This window comes from Schistocerca piceifrons, chromosome 10, assembly GCF_021461385.2.
Source record: "Schistocerca piceifrons isolate TAMUIC-IGC-003096 chromosome 10, iqSchPice1.1, whole genome shotgun sequence".
NCBI classification, from domain to species: domain Eukaryota; kingdom Metazoa; phylum Arthropoda; class Insecta; order Orthoptera; family Acrididae; genus Schistocerca; species Schistocerca piceifrons.
In genome coordinates this window covers 109,220,785-109,240,121 of record NC_060147.1, presented here as the reverse complement: position 1 = coordinate 109,240,121, position 19,337 = coordinate 109,220,785, and the positions used below count along the sequence as shown (strand labels likewise).

Here is a 19,337-nt window from a genome sequence, read left to right as displayed (position 1 = left end):
CCATTAGAAATAAAATGATTTTTAAAGCAGTCCACACAGTCTGCTACTGCCATGCAGCAGTGCTGTTCAATCCCTGCTGGAGTACCAGTTACTCTTTGTGTTTTACTACCCCTGTTAAGACGTACTGCTAAGCTGAATATCGCACTAGACTGACCTGGGACTGCTCTATCGAATGGACATGTACAATTTCGCTCTAAACGTGATTTTGTTTAAAAATGGGGAAACAAACTGATGCTTTCCATTGACAATATGCATTGCATGAAAGATGAGATGATGATTATTTGTTTAAGCTGACTCCAGCTACACATTGCTGGAAAATGTCAGTAGACACATTTGGCATGACTCTGTAAATGGAACTAAGATTGATGTTCTTAAAGGCTTTATTTACTTTAATTCAGAGCCATGGCAGTGTGCCTGTCACTGTGCTGCGGTCGCCTGGGCACCTTCATCACGTCCCTCATGCTGGGTGCCCTCATTGACTCTAGCTGCATCCTCGCTATTGCCATCCTTGGAGGATTTGTCTTTGGTAAGCTTCTTTTTTAATGTTTACTTATTATTTTTGTTTTTACCAACATGAGTTTTCAGCCACTTGTATCATTGTGAGGAGTCACGTGTAAGTCAGTCCTGCTTTTGTATTAAACTAGCACAATTGAAGGAGTTGGCAGCAGAAAATGTTAGCTATCAAATCGTAAATCTTATCTGTTGTTGAAGTATGAGAGTCCAGTCAAATGAAAACAAGACACATGGAAACAAGTAAATAAACTATTTATCATTTCAAAAATCATCGCCTTAACTGTCAATACAATTATCCCACTTTGAAGCCAGATAGTAAATGCCTACATGAAAGAATGTTTGTGGTTGCCATTATCCTCTCCTCCTTGGCAGTGACATGGTTCCCTAAATACAAATTGGAAATTTGTGGTAAGCACTATGGGACCAAACTGCTGAGGTCATGGGTCCCTAAGTCACTATACACACTGAAGTGCCAAAGAAACTGGTATAGGCATTCATATTCAAATACAGAGATACGTAAGCAGGCAGAACACGGCATTGTGGTCGGCAACACCTACATAAGACAAGTGTCAGGCGCAGCTATTAAATCGGTTACTGCTGCTAGAATGGCAGGTTATCATGATATAAGTGAGTTTGAATGTGGTGTTACAGTCAGTGCATGAGCGATGAGACACAGCATATCCAAGATAGTGATGAAGTGGGGATTTTTCCATACGGCCATTTCATGAGTCAGTGTACCCTGAATATCAGGAATCTGGTAAAACATCAACCTACTTTGCTGCAGCTGGAAAAAGATCCTGCAAGAATGGGACCAATGATGATGGAGGAGAATCATGCAACACAACAGAAGTGCAACACTTCTGCAAATTGCTGTGAATTTCAATGGTGGGCCATCAACAAGTGTCAGCGTGTGAACCATTCAATGAAACGACATCAGTATGGGGTTTCAAAGCCGAAGGTCCACTCGTGTACCCTTGATGACTGCATGACACTAAGCTCTATGCCCCACCTGGGCCCATCGACACTGATATTGGACTGTTGATGACTGGAAACATGTTGCCTGGTCAGACAAGTCTCATTTTAAATTGTATCAAGTGGACGCATGTGTACAGGAATGGAGACAGCCTCATGAACCCATGGGCCCTACAACGCAGCAGGAGACTGTTCAAGCTGGTGGAGGCTCTGTAATGGTGTGGAGCGTGTGTCATTGGAGCGTTATTGCACCCCAGATAAGGCTACATACAACTCTGCCAGGTTACATGTACATAAGCATCCTGTCTGATCACCTGCATCCATTCATGTCCATTGCGCATTCCGGTGGACTTGGGCAATTCCAGAAGGACAATGTGACACCCCAAAAGCCCAGAATTGGTGCAGAGTGGCTTCAGGAGCACTTTTCTGAGTTTAAACACTTTTGTTGGCCATCAAACTCCCCAGACATGAATATTATCGAGTGTATCTGGGGTGCCCTGCAACATGCTGTTCAGACAAGATCTCTAACCCTTGTACTCGGGATTTATGGACATCCGTGCAGTATTTATGGTGTCAGTTGCCTCCAGCACTACTTCAGACATTAGTAGAGTCCATGCCATGTCGTGTTGTGTAACTTCTGTGTGCTCGAGGGAGGCCCTACATGATATTAGGCAGGTGAACCAGTTTCTTTGGCTCTTCAGTGGTGTGTGTGTGTGTGTGTGTGTGTGTGTGTGTGTGTGTGTGTGGACACACACACACATAAATTGTTATACGAAGATATTTGATATTTTATGACTATCTCAGTATCAAACACAAGAATAATGTAATACCCAGAGAGACTCTGAAGACACACACACACACACACACACACACACACACACACACACACACACACACACACACACACACTCTCTCTATCTCTCTCTCTCTCTCTCTCTCTCTCTTTCAGAAAAAAATAATACCCCCGGAGAGACAACATCAATTTTGATCAGTTGACGACATATGTCACCTGGGGGACTGTAGATGTGCTAATAATTGTTTCAGCATAATGTTGTGGCATAGCTACCGGAGCGCCATCTGTGTCTAATCTTTAATAGTGAATGCTCACAGCCAGATGGCTCAGTGTAATGCAGACGTGTGAAGCAAGCAGGCAGCCATGCCACATAGACACCCTCACACTTCCTGCAGCCAACTCAGCGAGTTTGAAAGGGGTCAAATTGTGGTCTACCAATTGGTGGGATGGTCTTTGTGGAGAATTGCCACACAAGTTGGACATGCTGTTCCAGTTGTTCAATGATATTGGTATCAGTGGTCAAGTATACATTCTCACACCAGTAGACGAGGTTTTGCATGTCCATGCATCACAAAACGCCCCACCCATGACCATCATATTGTAGGGACAGCAGAAGCACATCATACAGCTACCACATCACAGGTAAGAGCTCTTGTGAGCAAAGACAAGTCAACATGATCTGTTGTGAACCAGTTATTAGCAATGGGAGTATGGGCGCACACATCTCTAGCCCATTTACTAAAGTAGCAGCAGCCAGTTATTATTTCTCTCATGATTAGATAATGAACTTGTTATAACTGTTCCACAACCGCATTACATACACGTCTTTCTCCTCCCCTCCCCTCCCCTCCCCCCCCCCCCCCCCTGCCTTTTGGCCTGTTCATCACATTCACCAGTTAGTGCATATAGCATAGTAGCCTGTGCCATTACTTGGTTTATATGTTAACATAGTTTTAATATTTGAATATATTGTAATATAATATTTATGTCTTCAGAGTCTCTCTGGGTATTACATTATTCTTGTGTTTGATACTGAGATAGTCATAAAATATCAAATATCTTCGTATAACAATTTATGTACAGCTGTGAGCTCTCGCTGAAGTTTATGAACTATCTGTTTACTATTAAGTTATCTGACAATGGCCTAAGAAGCTGAAAGGCAGTTCATAATGAACTATTAAACAAATATTATTGTGGAACATTAATACAGTGTGTTTAAGTTTTTGATATCATGTTCTTTATTCAAATCGATGTTGTTTTTTTCGTAAGATTTGCTTTAACACATGCTCGCTTCCATCATTATCAACACAGCCTCTCGTGATCCAGTATCTAAATTCAAATTTGACCTTTCATTCTCAGTTGCCTCTACAATTTGATTTCTGTTAATAGAACTCATGTCAATACTTTCCAGATCAATACTGTCTTCCTCATCAAATAGGCCACAATTCTCACTTTAACTAGACGTTGTCATTCAAATACATACATTTCACACACAGTTTATAATCAAAGTAAAAGCTCACTATCTCTATCATTCTTCCTGTCCAACATTGCTTGAAAAATCCAGGTACCACTGAAAATTCCAAATTCACTCACCATCCATCAATGGCAGTCAGGCTCTGGGTTCAAAGACTGTTGCGGGAAGTGATCTCATTGTCACAGGTCTTCATATACAAGTTGATGGATGCATAGTAGATATATTAATCAATGATACTCTATGTTTAACGATCTAACTGTATATTTTCGTTTCCTGGTAATTTTTAGGACACAAACAATGAAAGACTCAATTTCAAGATTTTAAACATGGCTGCAGCAGCAACTGTTAAAATTCTTCACAATAAAGGATGGCAGCCAAAAACAGTTGCAGGATAGAATTTTAATAAAAAAATTCTATCCTGCAACTGTTTTTGGCTGCCATCCTTTATTGTGAAAGACTCAATTGATAATAGACTGTATGAGTTATTACCGAATTTATTATTTAGTATTTCAAACAAATTTAACTACATTCAGTTTTAGCAGCATCCCATAGGCCACAATACAATATTAATCACTTCACACTGAAACCTTAAGCCAATTCAAATATGGCACGAATAATTAGCCCGAGATTATGTTATCGAATATAGCCTTTCAGCAACAACATCAATCTCTCTACACAGGGCTGTGGCATCTGGGTAGCATGAAGCAAGTCAGTAGGAAAAAATTACTCTCAAATGCTGAACAAGGTAACAATTTCAGAAAAATTGGATGATTAATCCACAAAATAGAGCTTCACAAACTGAGCATGTCAATAACATGTTTTTCCATCTCTGGGCCTTATGCAAGCAGTTATTTGACTTGGCAGTGATTGATAAAGTTATTGGATGTCCTCCTGAGGGATAGTGAGACAAATTCTGTGCAGCTGGGGTGTTGGATCTTCAAAATAGTTAGCTGGTTGGTTGTCCTCCACAGTACACCCTTACAGCACATCAGTATGTCAACAATATTCTACGCCATGTTCTGTTGATCTTCATTGCAAGCCATCCTGGGCTTACATTTCTGCAAGATAATGCCTGTCTGCACATGGTGGGTCTTTTACTGCTTGTCTTCATGCTTGCCAAACCTTACCGTGGCCAGCAATGACGAGATCTGTCCCAGATTGAGAAAGTTTGGAGCATTATGGGCAGGGTCCTCCAGCCAAGTTGGTATTTTAACAATCCAACATGCTAATTATACAGAATTTGGCACAATATCCCTCAGGACATCCAATGACTCTGTCAATGAATGCCAAGCCAAATAACTGTTTGGAGGAGGGCCAGCTCTTTCTCTTGAATAAATCATCCAATTTTTCTGAAATTGCAATCATTTGTTTTGTCTGCACATGTACATCACATGTACATCTCTTCTAACACAAATGTTACTAATGAAATGAACCTAGAAATGGGTGAGCACGAGATTTTGAAGGTTGAGTCCTCCAAATTCTTGGGTCTGCATATAGATAGCAAAATGAAGTGGCACCACCATATTCAAGATCTGTGCAAAAGGCTAAGCTCAGCAACGTTTGCCTTAAGAATAATTTCAGACACTAGGGAAATGAGCACAATAAAAACTGCATATTTTTGCTATTTTCACAAACTTATGGCCTATGGTATAATATTTTGGGGAAATCAACCAGTAGCAAAAAAAGTGTTCCATGCACAGAAGCGAGCAATAAGAATTATGTGTGAGTACATCCTAGGCACTCGTGCAGGGATCTGTTTACAGCTCTACAAATCCTTACAACACCTGCCCAATATACTTTTTCCCCGATGTGCTTTGTTTCAAAAAATAGCAACTTATTCAAAATCAATAGCTCATACCACAGTTATAACACCCGAAGGAAACTGGATGTCCATTATGAGCTAAAAACGAAAAGTATGGTCCAGAAGGGGGTTTTATACAGTGGCACCAAGATTTTTAATGCCCTCCCACTGCACATTAAAGAACTGGTTGGAAACATGCCAAAATTTAAAGAAAATCTGAAGCAATTCCTTTTAGATGAATCTTGTTACAGTATTGATGAATTTCTTAGCAAAAATGCATAGAATCTCTTGTTTGTGCTTAAACCTTACTGTGTGACCTCTACAATTGATTAATCATACTCTGTAAGTACAGTCTAACTTAATACAGTACCCAAATTTATGTATGACTGTTTATTCCTTCAGATTTCCTATATCTTAACTAATATGTAAGGGTATATGCTAAACTTCACAGTTTCTTTAATCTAATGATAAGATCAATGTATCTGTGCACAAAACAATAATCTGTAAAAACCTTGACTCGTTCTATATCCAGGGATTTGTTCCCATATGGGTCTATGGAACACGAAATAAATAAATAACCATTCATTATCTGTCTTCTAGTTAGAAAATTAGTTAACAATGAACTTTCATACAAATATATTCACAGTATCAGCCTTTACATATACCAAAAAACAGAATGTACCAAAGTTTGCCTATATTTCACACAATGCATCTTAAAACTGACAACACTGATTCTAAAGTTAACACACCACTGAAAAAAGAGTGCATCTGAGACTGTCAGAAACAGGAATTTTCATTTTTGTTTCAAAATCTTTACTTGTTTTTTTACGCACATTAAAATGCAGTTTGTTAGTTTAGTAGTCAATAAAATTTGTGTTCCCTATTTCCTTTATAATTCCTCAGCTGTTGTGTATGCCATTTACTGTGTTCAAAGTCTGTAAATAAGTTTACTTTAGAATCTAACAGCCATTTAATAGATGAAGTGTTTTATGCTTGGATGAGGATGCTCACATATGCTTTAACTGTGAATCACTGCTCTTATGTGGGTTTGAATTTTTATTGGGTTGGTCAGTCCAGCATCACTTCACACAGTTTTCCTGGCTGTTGTTCACGGATTGTGGCTACAATGCTGCTGTTCCAGCAGATGCATTAAATTATCTTTTGTGGATGTGGGCATGGCTTTGTATGGCAAGTTGGTGCTATGTTTGGGCTCAACAATTCCTTTCTCAACAATTGCAGCATAGGAATCATCAGTGTTGTTTATGAGCCAATTGATGATGAGAAAGCAGAGATGCATGTAGGGCCACCTGATAATTGTTGTGATTTTGGCTTAGAGCATGTGGTAACCTGTACTCCTCATTTCTTAACCTTCCCCAGTGCATGCAGATGTTGCACAATAGAAGAATGGCCACATTTCATCACATTTGCCAGTTGTCTGGTACAGTGATGTGTGTCATTTGGATTAGTGGGTGTAAACGATCTTAATTAAACACCGAATGTCTTCCTGAATGTGGAGCATCACTATTGTCAAAATGATCCTCCTCAAAATGAGAAACCCATTTTCTTGCTGTGCTCTGTTGATTGACATTATCCCCCTACATGGCATAAGAGTTCCTGACAGCCTCCACTGCTGTCGTCCTTTTTTTGAACTAAAACAGAAGAATATGTTGGAAATGTTAAGATTTCTCCACTTGGCACCTTCATTTTCTAGCATGAGTGGAGACTCACTATCTCCAGATGGCAAAATAACAACATGTCAACTCAAATAACAACAGTAAACTACAAATACAAAAATTACAAGTGTTTAATAAGCCATAACAACCGGAATACCAACACACAAAACAGATGCTATGAACTTGGGCATCAACCTAATGCAAAGAAAATGTTGTAGCACTTTGGGTAGAAATAACCATACAGTGCAAAAATGTTTTCTCTCAATTGTGTCATAATGACTGATCAGCTAAAATGTGTGACAGATAGCTGATATAAAAGCAGCCTAAAAATGTACACATCATGCAGAAAAGATTTTGGGAAAAAACTCCACAGATGTTATTTTCATCTCAACCAAATGAAGCTGATGAGACCAATACTTCTGAATCTCTACATAGAAGCTTCTCAGTTATTGGAATGTAACCACTTAAATTTCACTTATTTTCTTAACCCTTTGCCTTACGATTTAAGTTCTGTTAGCGTGAGCCGTAAGTGGCTGCAAGGTACGGTTGCACCTTAAGATTTCCAGCTCTTACACATGCTAAGGCTGTGGTGCACTACGCTTGGTGGCATTCAAAGTCGTGCAGATGCCCTCAGGATTTGTAAGTACATGTGGTAGATGCTAGTAACATGACATTTCTACAGGTATCATAAATAATGACGATTAGTTGCCCATTGGAAACGAAACATTCATTGTCTCAAACGTTACAATATATTCAAAAACATTTTATTTCCCTTTATAAGCAAACATACATTGATGAAATACATCTTAATAATAATATTCACAACAATGCAATAATCTAAGACCGTATAATATTTTCTTCAAAACATTCTGGGACCTGTCACGTTAGTACGTTGGCAAACATATTTTCAAACGCAACGTCTTCACAATGACACGTACACGTATTTAATAGTCTTTGATTGTATGATATCTTTCAAAACAATCTGGCACATGTAATGCAACCCTGCACTTTTTGCATTGCCACATTGTTTTGCTGCATCTTTTATGCTTTCTGCACACTACACAAGCTCTCACAGGATTTACTTTTGATGGTGTTGGATCAATATGTTTGGGAAAATGTGCCCAATGTTGCACGTGCAGTCTTTGTGGTATATCGCCGGATGCTAATCATCCCTTCCGATTATATTCCGGTCAAGGTGTAGTTTTCTGTAATGTGAATCCTATATTCCGTGTACCTCTGTCGTTTGCCGCAATGTATTTTGTAATAAAAAGTGTACATGTTAAATAAAGCAACATCAAATAGGTAAAAGAATATCTTTCGGTATCCTTTCATACATTTTCTCATCACAGGGAAGCATGCTAGCATCTGATATTGGCGATCAATTCCCATCATGCCTCTATTGTATTTGACGACACCGGTTTCCACGATGCATTGCGGAAAGGTGTGCCTGTGGCAATCATTTCTGCTGTTCATTGTTTTGTGGAAAGCATGTAAACGTCTAATTTATCTTTCCATTTTAGTGCCAATATTCCATTACAACTCCTCACTGCATATTCTCCCTTCTTTAATTTGGCCTTCAGGAAGTCTGTGGGCATATTTTTTTTCTATTTGAGTGCACTGTTCCAATCACATTAGTTTTATTGGTGAGGAGAGTCTTGAAAAGTTTCGGTGAAGAAAATCAGTTATCTAAATATAGAGTATGCTCTTTGTGTAATACCAACTGTGATAGTTGTACACGCCGGCCGGAGTGGCCGTGCGGTTATAGGCGCTACAGTCTGGAACCGCGTGACCGCTACGGTCGCAGGTTCGAATCCTGCCTCGGGCATGGATGTGTGTGATGTCCTTAGGTTAGTTAGGTTTAAGTAGTTCTAAGTTCTAGGGGACTTATGACCACAGTAGTTAAGTCGCATAGTGCTCAGAGCCATTTGAACCATTTTTGATAGTTCTACAACTACACTTTCAGTGGCACTACCACTAGCATCACGTTTGTCACTACCCGTGTACATCTTAAAATCATAGCAGTATCCTGAACCTGACACACACAATTTATAAATTTTAATACCAAACCTCGCTCTTTTTGATGGGAGAAATTGTTTGTATACAATAAGCGCCCCTTAATTTCATTAATGATTCATCAATGGCAATATTCTCTTGCATTGTGTACACTTCCTTAAATTTTTGATTGAACATATCTATGACTGGCCTTAGTTTGTAAAGCTTATCTGTGTTGTAGGCTAAACTGTTATTCGCTAGATGCAGAAATCTACTTATGTGCAGAAATCTCCTGAATGGCATTGTCTTCCTAAATATTGGCGTTTCTATAACAACCCTCCTACACCAATACATCCGAATCAACAGTTTCCGCACTTCAGCCATGATTCTACATAGCGCAATGTATATTTTTATTTCATTACAGCTGATAGGAGACCACTTTTGGCCTATTTTTCGTCTCTTCTGTTCATTGTTGAGTACGTCTTGTGCATATCTATTCATCTCAGTTACGATGTTTTCCCAAAACGTACTGTTAAATATTACACAGAAAACATCTAATTCTCTTATGCTTGTACTCATGTGCCGTAAGGCTGCAGCCTTTATTCTGGGAATTTCCATATACATCCAGATTGTTGGTTCATTGTCTTCCTTTTGCCACATCCACGACTCTGATTGTTACTAGTAGGTTTGCTCTTCTTGGTCAGTATCATCTTCAGTCACCAGCAGCTTACACCATTTTCATACAGAAGGTAAAACGTCACTGCCACTGTTACTGCCGCTGTCAAAATATCCTGCAAAATCATTGTTGGCTGTGCCACCACATGTCTCCCTTTCCTCATGAACACATTTGCTACACGTCGGGAACATTGTGAAAGTATTTTTGTAATGTCGCCAGGTCCAAATGCAGCAAAGAACACTTCGTGTATGCCGCATGTACTCGATCAGCTCTGCAACGTGTCAGAGACATTCTGTTCACATTTGGCGCGGCTGACCGATGACCCCTCTCATACGACATGTGCTTGTTCAGCACGGTAAACATACCACTTCTCTGATATGTCTAGGTGATGTTTGGCCAGGTCGGCACACTACGTCTCTCACACGACATTGTAAGCTAAGGGGTTAAAGAGATAAAAAAAGGCTGTACAATGCGAAATATGTGTGAGATTGATGATGTAATTATGAAATAAACTGCAATACAGTAGTTGGTAGACTTGATCCAAATGCATTGGAGCAAGCTAGTGCAAGCAAGTAATTTCTCAGTTGCTTATACTACAGGCACCTGATGAAAGAAGTGAAAAGGAGTTGAATACGTCTAATCATCAATAAGCGTGAGTCACTTATCTTACCTCATTTCCTCAGTTAATTAAAAAGACTATGGATGGATTTCATGCTTCCTAAGAATGGCACAGTTATCTATGAAGCTGAAGATGAAAAAGGGACACTGAGATATTCAGACGAAAGTGTTAAAAGACATTTTCAGAAAACATCAGACAAAATATTTTAGACTTAAATGCACTTTTTGGGTGGTGTTAACAATTGACGGAGTCGGAGAGATATAGTCATAAGCCACACTTTCGTCAAAATAGAGATATTCATGCTATGACATTCTCAACTATGCCCTCTTCATCTTAGATTGAAGAAGTTCCGACTTTCTCCAACAGGAGGCAGGTGATGACATAGTGTAGTTCTATACTCTGCCACCTGGTGTCTTTTTCAGAAGATACATAGTCACAAGCCACATCAAAATGGCTGAATGCTCACGTAAATCTGAAGGCACTTTGCACATTCTAGGCGTATATTGCAGTGACAGTAGTGTAAATGAGGATTCTGATCCTTTTTAACAGTGATGGTGATAAGTCTTGGTGTCCATCAATCAACAATACTAGCTCATAAGATGTTTCGGTAACTATACAAAAATATTTTTTACTGGTGATCATTGTTCAGTGGCTTGTGACTTTGTTTCTCATAAAATTGCTCTCATAGTTGATGGTCGTCTTTTGTGTTAATGAGAAACCTTTAGAGCTGAATTTTAATTACCACTGATTGTGATAATAATATAGTTTTCATGGCTACAAATATGTAAGAATATTTTTATTATCATGCAATTTCAGTACCATATAATGATTTGTATGGCTTATGACTATATCTCACAGAAGTTCTGTGGCTATTCTTCTATTCATATTACAGCTTGAAGTAACTAGAGCAAATTAAGTATCACCCCAGAAACCAAGCTCTTCAAGAAAAGAAAGCATAATACTGGTGAGTGGAAAAAAATTAAGGCCAAACGTTGACGTAATGCGGGTCAGCAGTATGTGTCTTCTAAAACCAACAAGACTGTTCAGGCAGCATCTTTGGGAAGTCCCTGTAGTTGTTCAAATAAGTGCCATACGAAACTACTTGGAGAAGATGAAAATATTTTCCACTTGTTTTGGAACATAGGAAACTTCAATGCCCATAATACTTACCTAATGTGCTGTATGAAAATGGTACCAAAAAAGTGAAGGTTCGTTTCACTTTTTTCAAAAATGAATGGACCAGTTGTCACAAATTTACTTTACCTTGTTCTGCTTCACTCTTCTTTCTTTCACAGCTATCCAAAAAAGACTACAAAGCAAATTTCATCCAGAGCTGTGACGTTTTCATACAATGTGAAAGTAAATGGAATGGAAGTCATGATTTGCAAGCAAGCTTTCCTTAGAGTTCATGGCTTACAGAACCACACAAGAAGAGTGAAGAATTGGCAACAGCAAATGAAGCTGGATCACTCGGTTCCAAAATAAGATTTTTGTGTCCGAATTTAACGTAGGCTGCAAATTCCTGAAAAGCGACACCCGTTCAACATGTGATGCCTTTCCAACAGCAACGAGTAACTCAGAATTATGTACAGAGGAAATTACACAAAGAAAAAGCAACACGAGTTGCGTCTAAGAAAGGCTGATAGCGTGCAGAATATGATCGTGTCTTTAACTTCTCTGGCTAAAGACAATGTGAAAGAGCACCACGTAATGGCAATGGACATCCAACAAACGTTTCCCATGCCAAAACTAACAATTGGCCTCAGCATTCTACAAAAGAAAAGTATGGACATATAACTACGGTATCCACGATTGTGGGTCAAATGAGGGATACATCATTCCGTGGACTGAGAAGGATGGAGGAAGTGGTTCAGATGAAGTCGGAAACTTGGAGATAACTAACACTCAAGCAAAAAATCTCCACATAATCACAGATAACTGTAAGGGCCAGGCAAAGAATTGGGCTCTAATTGCCCTGGAAAAGACTCTCATTGGCACCAGAAGATTTGAATCTGTGCAGCATTATTTCCCCATGGTAGGTCATGCTAGACTTCCTTGGGATCGTGATTTTGGTCATCTTGAAATTTACGCGAGAAACATATGTCCAATATCATACATGCCAGATGAATGGGCGAAGTAGTCCAAAAAATTTCGTTGTGACGAACATGCACAGACAAGACTCCAGAGGCTTGGGCAATCTGAAGTCATTAATCTCGATACCCACTCTATTCAGATCTGGAGATCCCATTCGTTTTAGTGAAGCGACTCAATTTAAGTTTGAGTATAAAGAACCTTTCACTCTAAGTGTGAAGCACTGCTACTCAGATATAGGAATCTTCATGTCAGTGGATCTACGTAGCAAGTGGAAAGGAAGACCTGCTGAACCAAATCCATTTCAGTTGCTAATAAAGTACAAAAAGCCAATTCAAATTGATCAGAAAAATATTGATGACATTCTGTCTCTTACGGCAGACAAACCTGCAGCATATGAAAGCTTTTTTCGGTTAAGTGCTGGAAATAATGTGGACAATGATGATGTAGAAGAACTTCCTTGATTTCACATTTACAGTTTAAAGTAAATTATTAGACTGACTTATCTGTTATGTATATGTGTATGTGAAAGTGCAAAAATTGTTAAAAACTACTAGTTGTTACATAATTATCTAAATAAATCCTTAAAAACGTATTTTGTGTTCTAAATTATTTTCAGGGAGATACAGTCATAAGCCATTTTTGACCACATCATAATTAAAATGACTCTCAAATTAATATTAGATAACAGAAAGAAGATCTTCTATTTTACACAAGGTTTGCAATGTGTTAAAGTATAATTAAAAGCAAAAAGGGAGTGTCTATTTGGTCTTCAAAATTTTTATACTTCCATGAAACTTTAAAGTTGCTGTATCTCAAAGCTAGTTGAATGTGGCTTATGACTACATCTCTCTGACGCTTTCAATTATAAAATCAGGTGTGTCAATTTTAAGATAAATTATGAAAAATAGAGGCAAAATTTTGTACACTTGGCTCTTTGTAACTTCAGAGGCTGATAACATAGAGCAAACACATGTGTGAGTTCATAATTAACTGATTTTCTGACATGCAGACATTCTTGATTCCAGTGCCTTTGGCCCACTGCCAATATGTTGCTAAAATATGGACAAAATTTGTTATAGCAAAGTTTTGAAGTAAACGTACAGAGAGGTTGTGCCACGAAGAATACTTTCTGATGATTTACATACTGTGTCAGAGCGGCACCTTGCAAGATCCTAGGTCTGTTAGATCGCAAACAGTGGCTTGACAAACTGGAGGATATTTTTGTGTTTTTCCAACTCCTGAGTAAATGGCCATTGTGGAAATGACTTTAGTGCCTGCTTCAAATTACAATTAGACGTGAAACTTTGTAGGACTTGGTGTGACTGCCTTGGATACATTCTGCACAATTTTTCACAAAACTGAAGTTTATCAAACTGGGAGCATGTTCACATTGGGTCCCTTGACGTGGAATAATCATTTGCCAAATTGTAAAATTTTGCTACATTTCCATAGACTACAAACACATGGCTACAAGGTAGATATTAAAAATATGCTTAAAACTAAAATTACTAAGGATTTTTCTAGGGAATTTTATCTCAACCAGTATCAATGATTAACAATGATTTTACAGAAGTTTTTTAATGTGTAGTGTAACATTTCCTGTATCTGCAGCTTGTGGTGTACTCTCGACATTGCTGCCATCTGAGGCAAAGCTGAAGAAGATGAACCACTGAGGTCAGCTGCAGCACAGCGTCTGTATCCTCGCTGGCATTGTCAGGAGCCTGAGGTGTCGCCCACATGTGCTGCTCTTACCGCCATACCTCATGACCTCAACGATGAGAAGTTGTCCCAAGTGCTTCGTGTAGTCCGCTGTGATGGTCAGCATCCTGCATCACTGTCTTAAACATGACATGGTGCACCAGCTATTATTATTTTGGTGCCAGACAGATGTGAATGGCACAAGAAGAAACAGAGACTGCCAACTTGTGAAAACTACACAAAACAAACTGTACTCTAAAGTACTAGCTTCATTCTTTTCCACTTTTCATACATTTTTCAATGTACCACCAATTCAGCGACCATTATAGAATTGTTAAGTTGACCTGATGTATTAATTTAGAGAGATTAATTGAGGAAAAAGATGAAATTAATTTTGTTGACCTCCTTCTTTAAGAAACTAAACAAACTGCATTGAAGCACAAATATTGGAATACATTTGTGATATGATAATTCTCAACATAGAAAGTAAGTTCATGAGGTGTGTTCAAAAAATAATGGGAAATGTTGTTTTTTGGAAATAATTTTATTTATATGTCTACATCAATGTTATCACCTTCAAAGTAGTCATACATAAGCCCATTTCCCAACCTGTAAAAAACTTCTGTAATTCTGTCTTTCAGATAGTTTATCACTCTTTCAGTGATGCGCTTTTAATCTCACCCATGCTTGTAAAAGTATGATCCTTTAAAGTTTCCTTTACTTGTGGGAACAGAATGAAAGTCATGTGGTGTCATGTCTACTGAATGTGGAGGTTGAGGAAGTATTATAATGTAATTTTTTGGCTAAAAATTAAAAAAAAAAGTTTGATCAGGTGCATTATCATGGTGCAAAAGCCATGAACACCACAAATCCAGACTTTTTTCAGATTGTTTCATGCAAATGGTTTTGAGCTTGTAAATAGTAGTCATTATTGATTGTTCCACCTTAAGGTAAGCACTCATGGTGCACTATGCTGTTAAAATCAAAGAATACAATGTTGTAAACTGCACAGTTGACCTCACTTGCCAAGCTTTTTTTGATCCTGGTGTTCCAAAATGCTTCCACTGGCATGATAGATTTAATTTTGATGTACGAGGGGTATTTAGCAAGTAATGAAACACTTTTTTTCTGAAATCGTGTTGGCCTTGTGACACCTCACTTGGAGGCCTGTGCACCCAAATGATACCACTCTACTGGCTGACATCAGAGCCAACATCTTGTTGCAACAGAAACCTCCCCATCATCCATCTACTGCTTTCCGTAGAGTCCGTCCTTCATTGGGCCTGACAGATGGAAGTCAGAAGGTGTGAGGTCTGGACTGTAAGGTGGATGAGGAAGAGCAGTCCAGTGACATTTTGTGAGCTCCTCTGTGCTACCTTGAGTTGTAATGGAGAAGGAGAAGTTCATTTGCCATTGTCTTGGACTAAAATTCAACAAGTAAGGAATTAATTATCATGTCACATGTTTCATACATAAAACATAGCAAAGATCATGGCATGAGATAATTGATATGCCAGCATCATCAATGACTTCTTTGACTGTGGCTTGCAGTCATTCATAATCTGTTACATCTTTTCCATGATGTCATTGGATGATGATGCACTGTCCAAGATGCTCATCATCTTCAGCATCTTCACAGAGTTCTTCAAAATGCTTATACCAGTTGTAAACCCTTGTTTTACCCAAAGTATGCACACAAAAAGCAACATCATTTACAAAACTTTGCTGTAGTTTATTCGACTACCACAGCAAAATTTAATATATATTTGCTGATCCCTGTTCATGGAAAATAAATAACCACGAATGCTACCAAAAACACATGTAACCTATTTCACAGCTGACAACAGCTGACACAGCTAACACTGCACATACACTTTTCTCACATTTTTACCAACACGACAATGAAAATTTTTGCACAAAGCAGACTGTTACAACACGCAAAATTACAGAATTCTTGTTACTTTTTGAACACACATCGCAGAGCTGCAACGAATCTTTCACTGTGCCAAATTCATATGTGTGCCAATTCATATTTCATGTACATAAACCTAGTAACAATTAAAAACTTGTCTCTCTCCAGGACTAAAAAATGATTAGTGACTTTATTCATTCATTTACTTGCATATAGCAAAAATGCTATGCATCCAGTACCATCATATAAGTTGTATGTCTGATGATTGAAACTAATTTGTGTAAGTATCTGATAACAGGTAATAATAACATCATGGCAAGAGACAAAAATTTAATGATATTACATTACTGATGGAAAAGATGTAGAACAATACAGCAACAACAACAATAATAATAATAATAATAATAATAATAATAATAATAATAATATCATTTATTAGTTGTTTCATCATTCTGTACTATTAACCAGACAAATTACTTCCAATGAGGTATCAAGATAGATTGCTACTTACTGTAAAGAAGACACATTAAGTTGCAAACATGTACAATTAAAAGACACGTACATAAAGCTTTCGGCCACAGCCTTCATCAGCAGAAGAGAAACGCACACCATTCATACAAACAAGAAAGCACACCTCAAACACACATGACCACCACCTCCAGCATCTTGGGCTGGAATGCAACTATGATGTGAGATGCAAGCAGCAATGTGCAGTGGGTGGGGAAGTGCAAGGAATAGTAGTGTAAGGGTTCGGAGACAGATGAACGCTGTCTGGAGGGGTGGGGCAGTAAATAAACTGATGGAGACAAGGATGGGGAGGAGATGATAGGACACAGGGGGTGGAAATCGCTGGATGGAAGGCATGAGGACAGTATGTTACTGTAGGTTGAGGCCAGGATAATTATGGGAGCAAAGAATGTGTTGTAATGATAACTCCCATCTGTGCAGTTCAGAAAATCTGGTGATGGAGGGAAGGATCCAGATGTCTCGGGTAGTGAAGCAGCCATTGAAATCAAGTATGTTATGTTCAGCTGCATGTCACACCACAGGGCAGTCTACTTTGCTCTCGATCACAGTTTTGTGCTAGCTGCCGATCCTAGTGGACAGATGGTTGGTAGTCACACCAATATAAAAAGCTGTGCAATGATTGTAGCAGAGCTGGTAAATGACATGGCTGCTTTCAGAGGTGTCCCGACCCCTGATGGGTCGGGATAAACTTGTGATAGGGCTGGAATAGTAAGTGTTGGTTGAGTGGATTGGGCATGTCTTGCACCTGGGCCTTCCACAGGGATACAGCCCTTGTGGCAAGGATCAAGCCTTAGGCCCTTTCCATAACATCTCCCCCGAATCCATTTCCCTCCTCACCCCTATGACACCTCGCACACCCACCTTCTACATGCTCCCCAAAATTCATAAACCTAAAAATCCTGGATGTCCCATTGTGGGTGGTCATTGTGCCCCCACTGAAAGAATTTCATACTCATTGGCCAACACCTCCAACTGCCCATAATCTAGCTACCCACATCAAAGACACCAACCACATCCTTCACCGACAATCCACCATCCCCATCCCTTTACCTCATGGATCCCTACTCGTCACTGTTGACACTGCCTCCCGATATGACAACATCCCTCATGTCCATGGTCTTACCGCTATCAAACACTATCTTTTCCAATGTCCTCCAAACTCCAAACCCATTACCTCATTCCTCATACACCTTACAAATTTTATCGTAACCCAAATCTACTTCTCTTTTGAAGGCCAAACCCCTAGTCTGGTTCAGTGATGAAATCTTCATGCTCTTACTCAGGACCAAGACACCCTATCGCCATTCCTTCATGATCTCAACACCTTCTCTTCCATCCTCCTCAACCCAGCGTTGCCACCTTCCTAGATGTTGACCTCTGGTGGCTTCAGCTGCTCCTCTGTCCACATTAAACCCATCAACCACCAACAGTACCTGCATTTCGACAGCTGTCATCCCTTTCACACCAAAGTCTCCCTCCCACACAGCCTGGCCACTTGGGGACAGCTTATCTGCAGTGACAAGGAAACCTTCGCTCGGTATGCTGAGGATCTCACCAAGGCCTTCACATACAGTCACTATCCCCACACCTAGTCTGCAAACAGGCCTTCCTTGCCATTCCCCTCACACCCCCAATCGTCCCACCCCCAAGAACCAGCCACAAAGGAGTGTCACCTTCGTCACCCAGTACCACCCTGGACTAGGATAACTGAACCAAACACACCCTTGGCCAGGACTTAGATTACCTATCATCACACCCTGAAATGAGGGGCATCCTACTTGAGATACTGTACTTTCCACCCCTTCTGAAAAGGTGTTCCATCACCCACAGCATCCTAGTCCATCCATAAGCCACTTCCAATCCCATCCCCTTGCCACAAGGGTCATGTCACTATGGAAGACCCAGGTGCAAAACCTGCCCATTCCACTCACCAGCACTTCTTATTCCAGTCCTGTCACAGGTTTATCCTAGCCCATCGGGAGGCGAGGCCACTTGTGAAAGCAGCTGTGCCATTTACCAGCTCTACTGCAATCATTGAACAGCTTTTTACATTGGTATGACTACCAACCAGCTGTCCAGCAGGATGAACAGCCACTGTCAAACAGTGGCCAAGAGCAAAGTAAACTACCCTGTCATACAACATGCAGCTGAACATGATATCAATGTTTGCTTCACTGCCTGAGCCATCCACCACCACCACCACCACCACCACCAGCAGCAGCTTTTCTGAACTGCACAGATGGAAGTTATCCTTAAAACACATTCTCCGCCCCCATAATTATCCCTGCCTCAAGATGGGGTAACATACTGCCCACACACACTCTACCCAACAGTTTCCAACCCCCCCCCCCCCCCCTCCCGGGTCCTATCATCTTCTTCTCATTCTCATCTCCTCCCCACCCCACTCCCCCATATTTTTACCATCCTCTGCCAACACACCTTTCCCTGCTGCTCTCCTGTTTTGTCCCTTTTTCCCCCACCTCTGTGCCCCACAACTCCTGACACTGTGCCTATCGGCAGTCTAGTTCCTCCACACACTACCAGACAGCGTTCATCTCTCTCTGCACCCGTGCACTACTATCCCTTCTGCTT

The 19,337-nt window shown here is 39.8% G+C and overlaps 1 protein-coding gene across 1 annotated transcript in view; it reads left to right on the top strand.

Moving 5' to 3' along the window:
• The window catches only part of LOC124718728 (synaptic vesicle glycoprotein 2A-like), a 188,461-nt gene extending 174,109 nt beyond the window's left edge, over positions 1 to 14,352 (top strand). The window contains exons 11-12 of the mRNA XM_047244345.1: positions 399 to 526; positions 14,219 to 14,352. Of these exons, the coding sequence (XP_047100301.1) occupies positions 399 to 526; positions 14,219 to 14,280 (190 nt within the window). The 3' untranslated portion in view covers positions 14,281 to 14,352. The remainder of the gene's footprint in view (positions 1 to 398; positions 527 to 14,218) is intronic.
• The last annotated feature ends 4,985 nt before the right edge of the window (positions 14,353 to 19,337 follow it).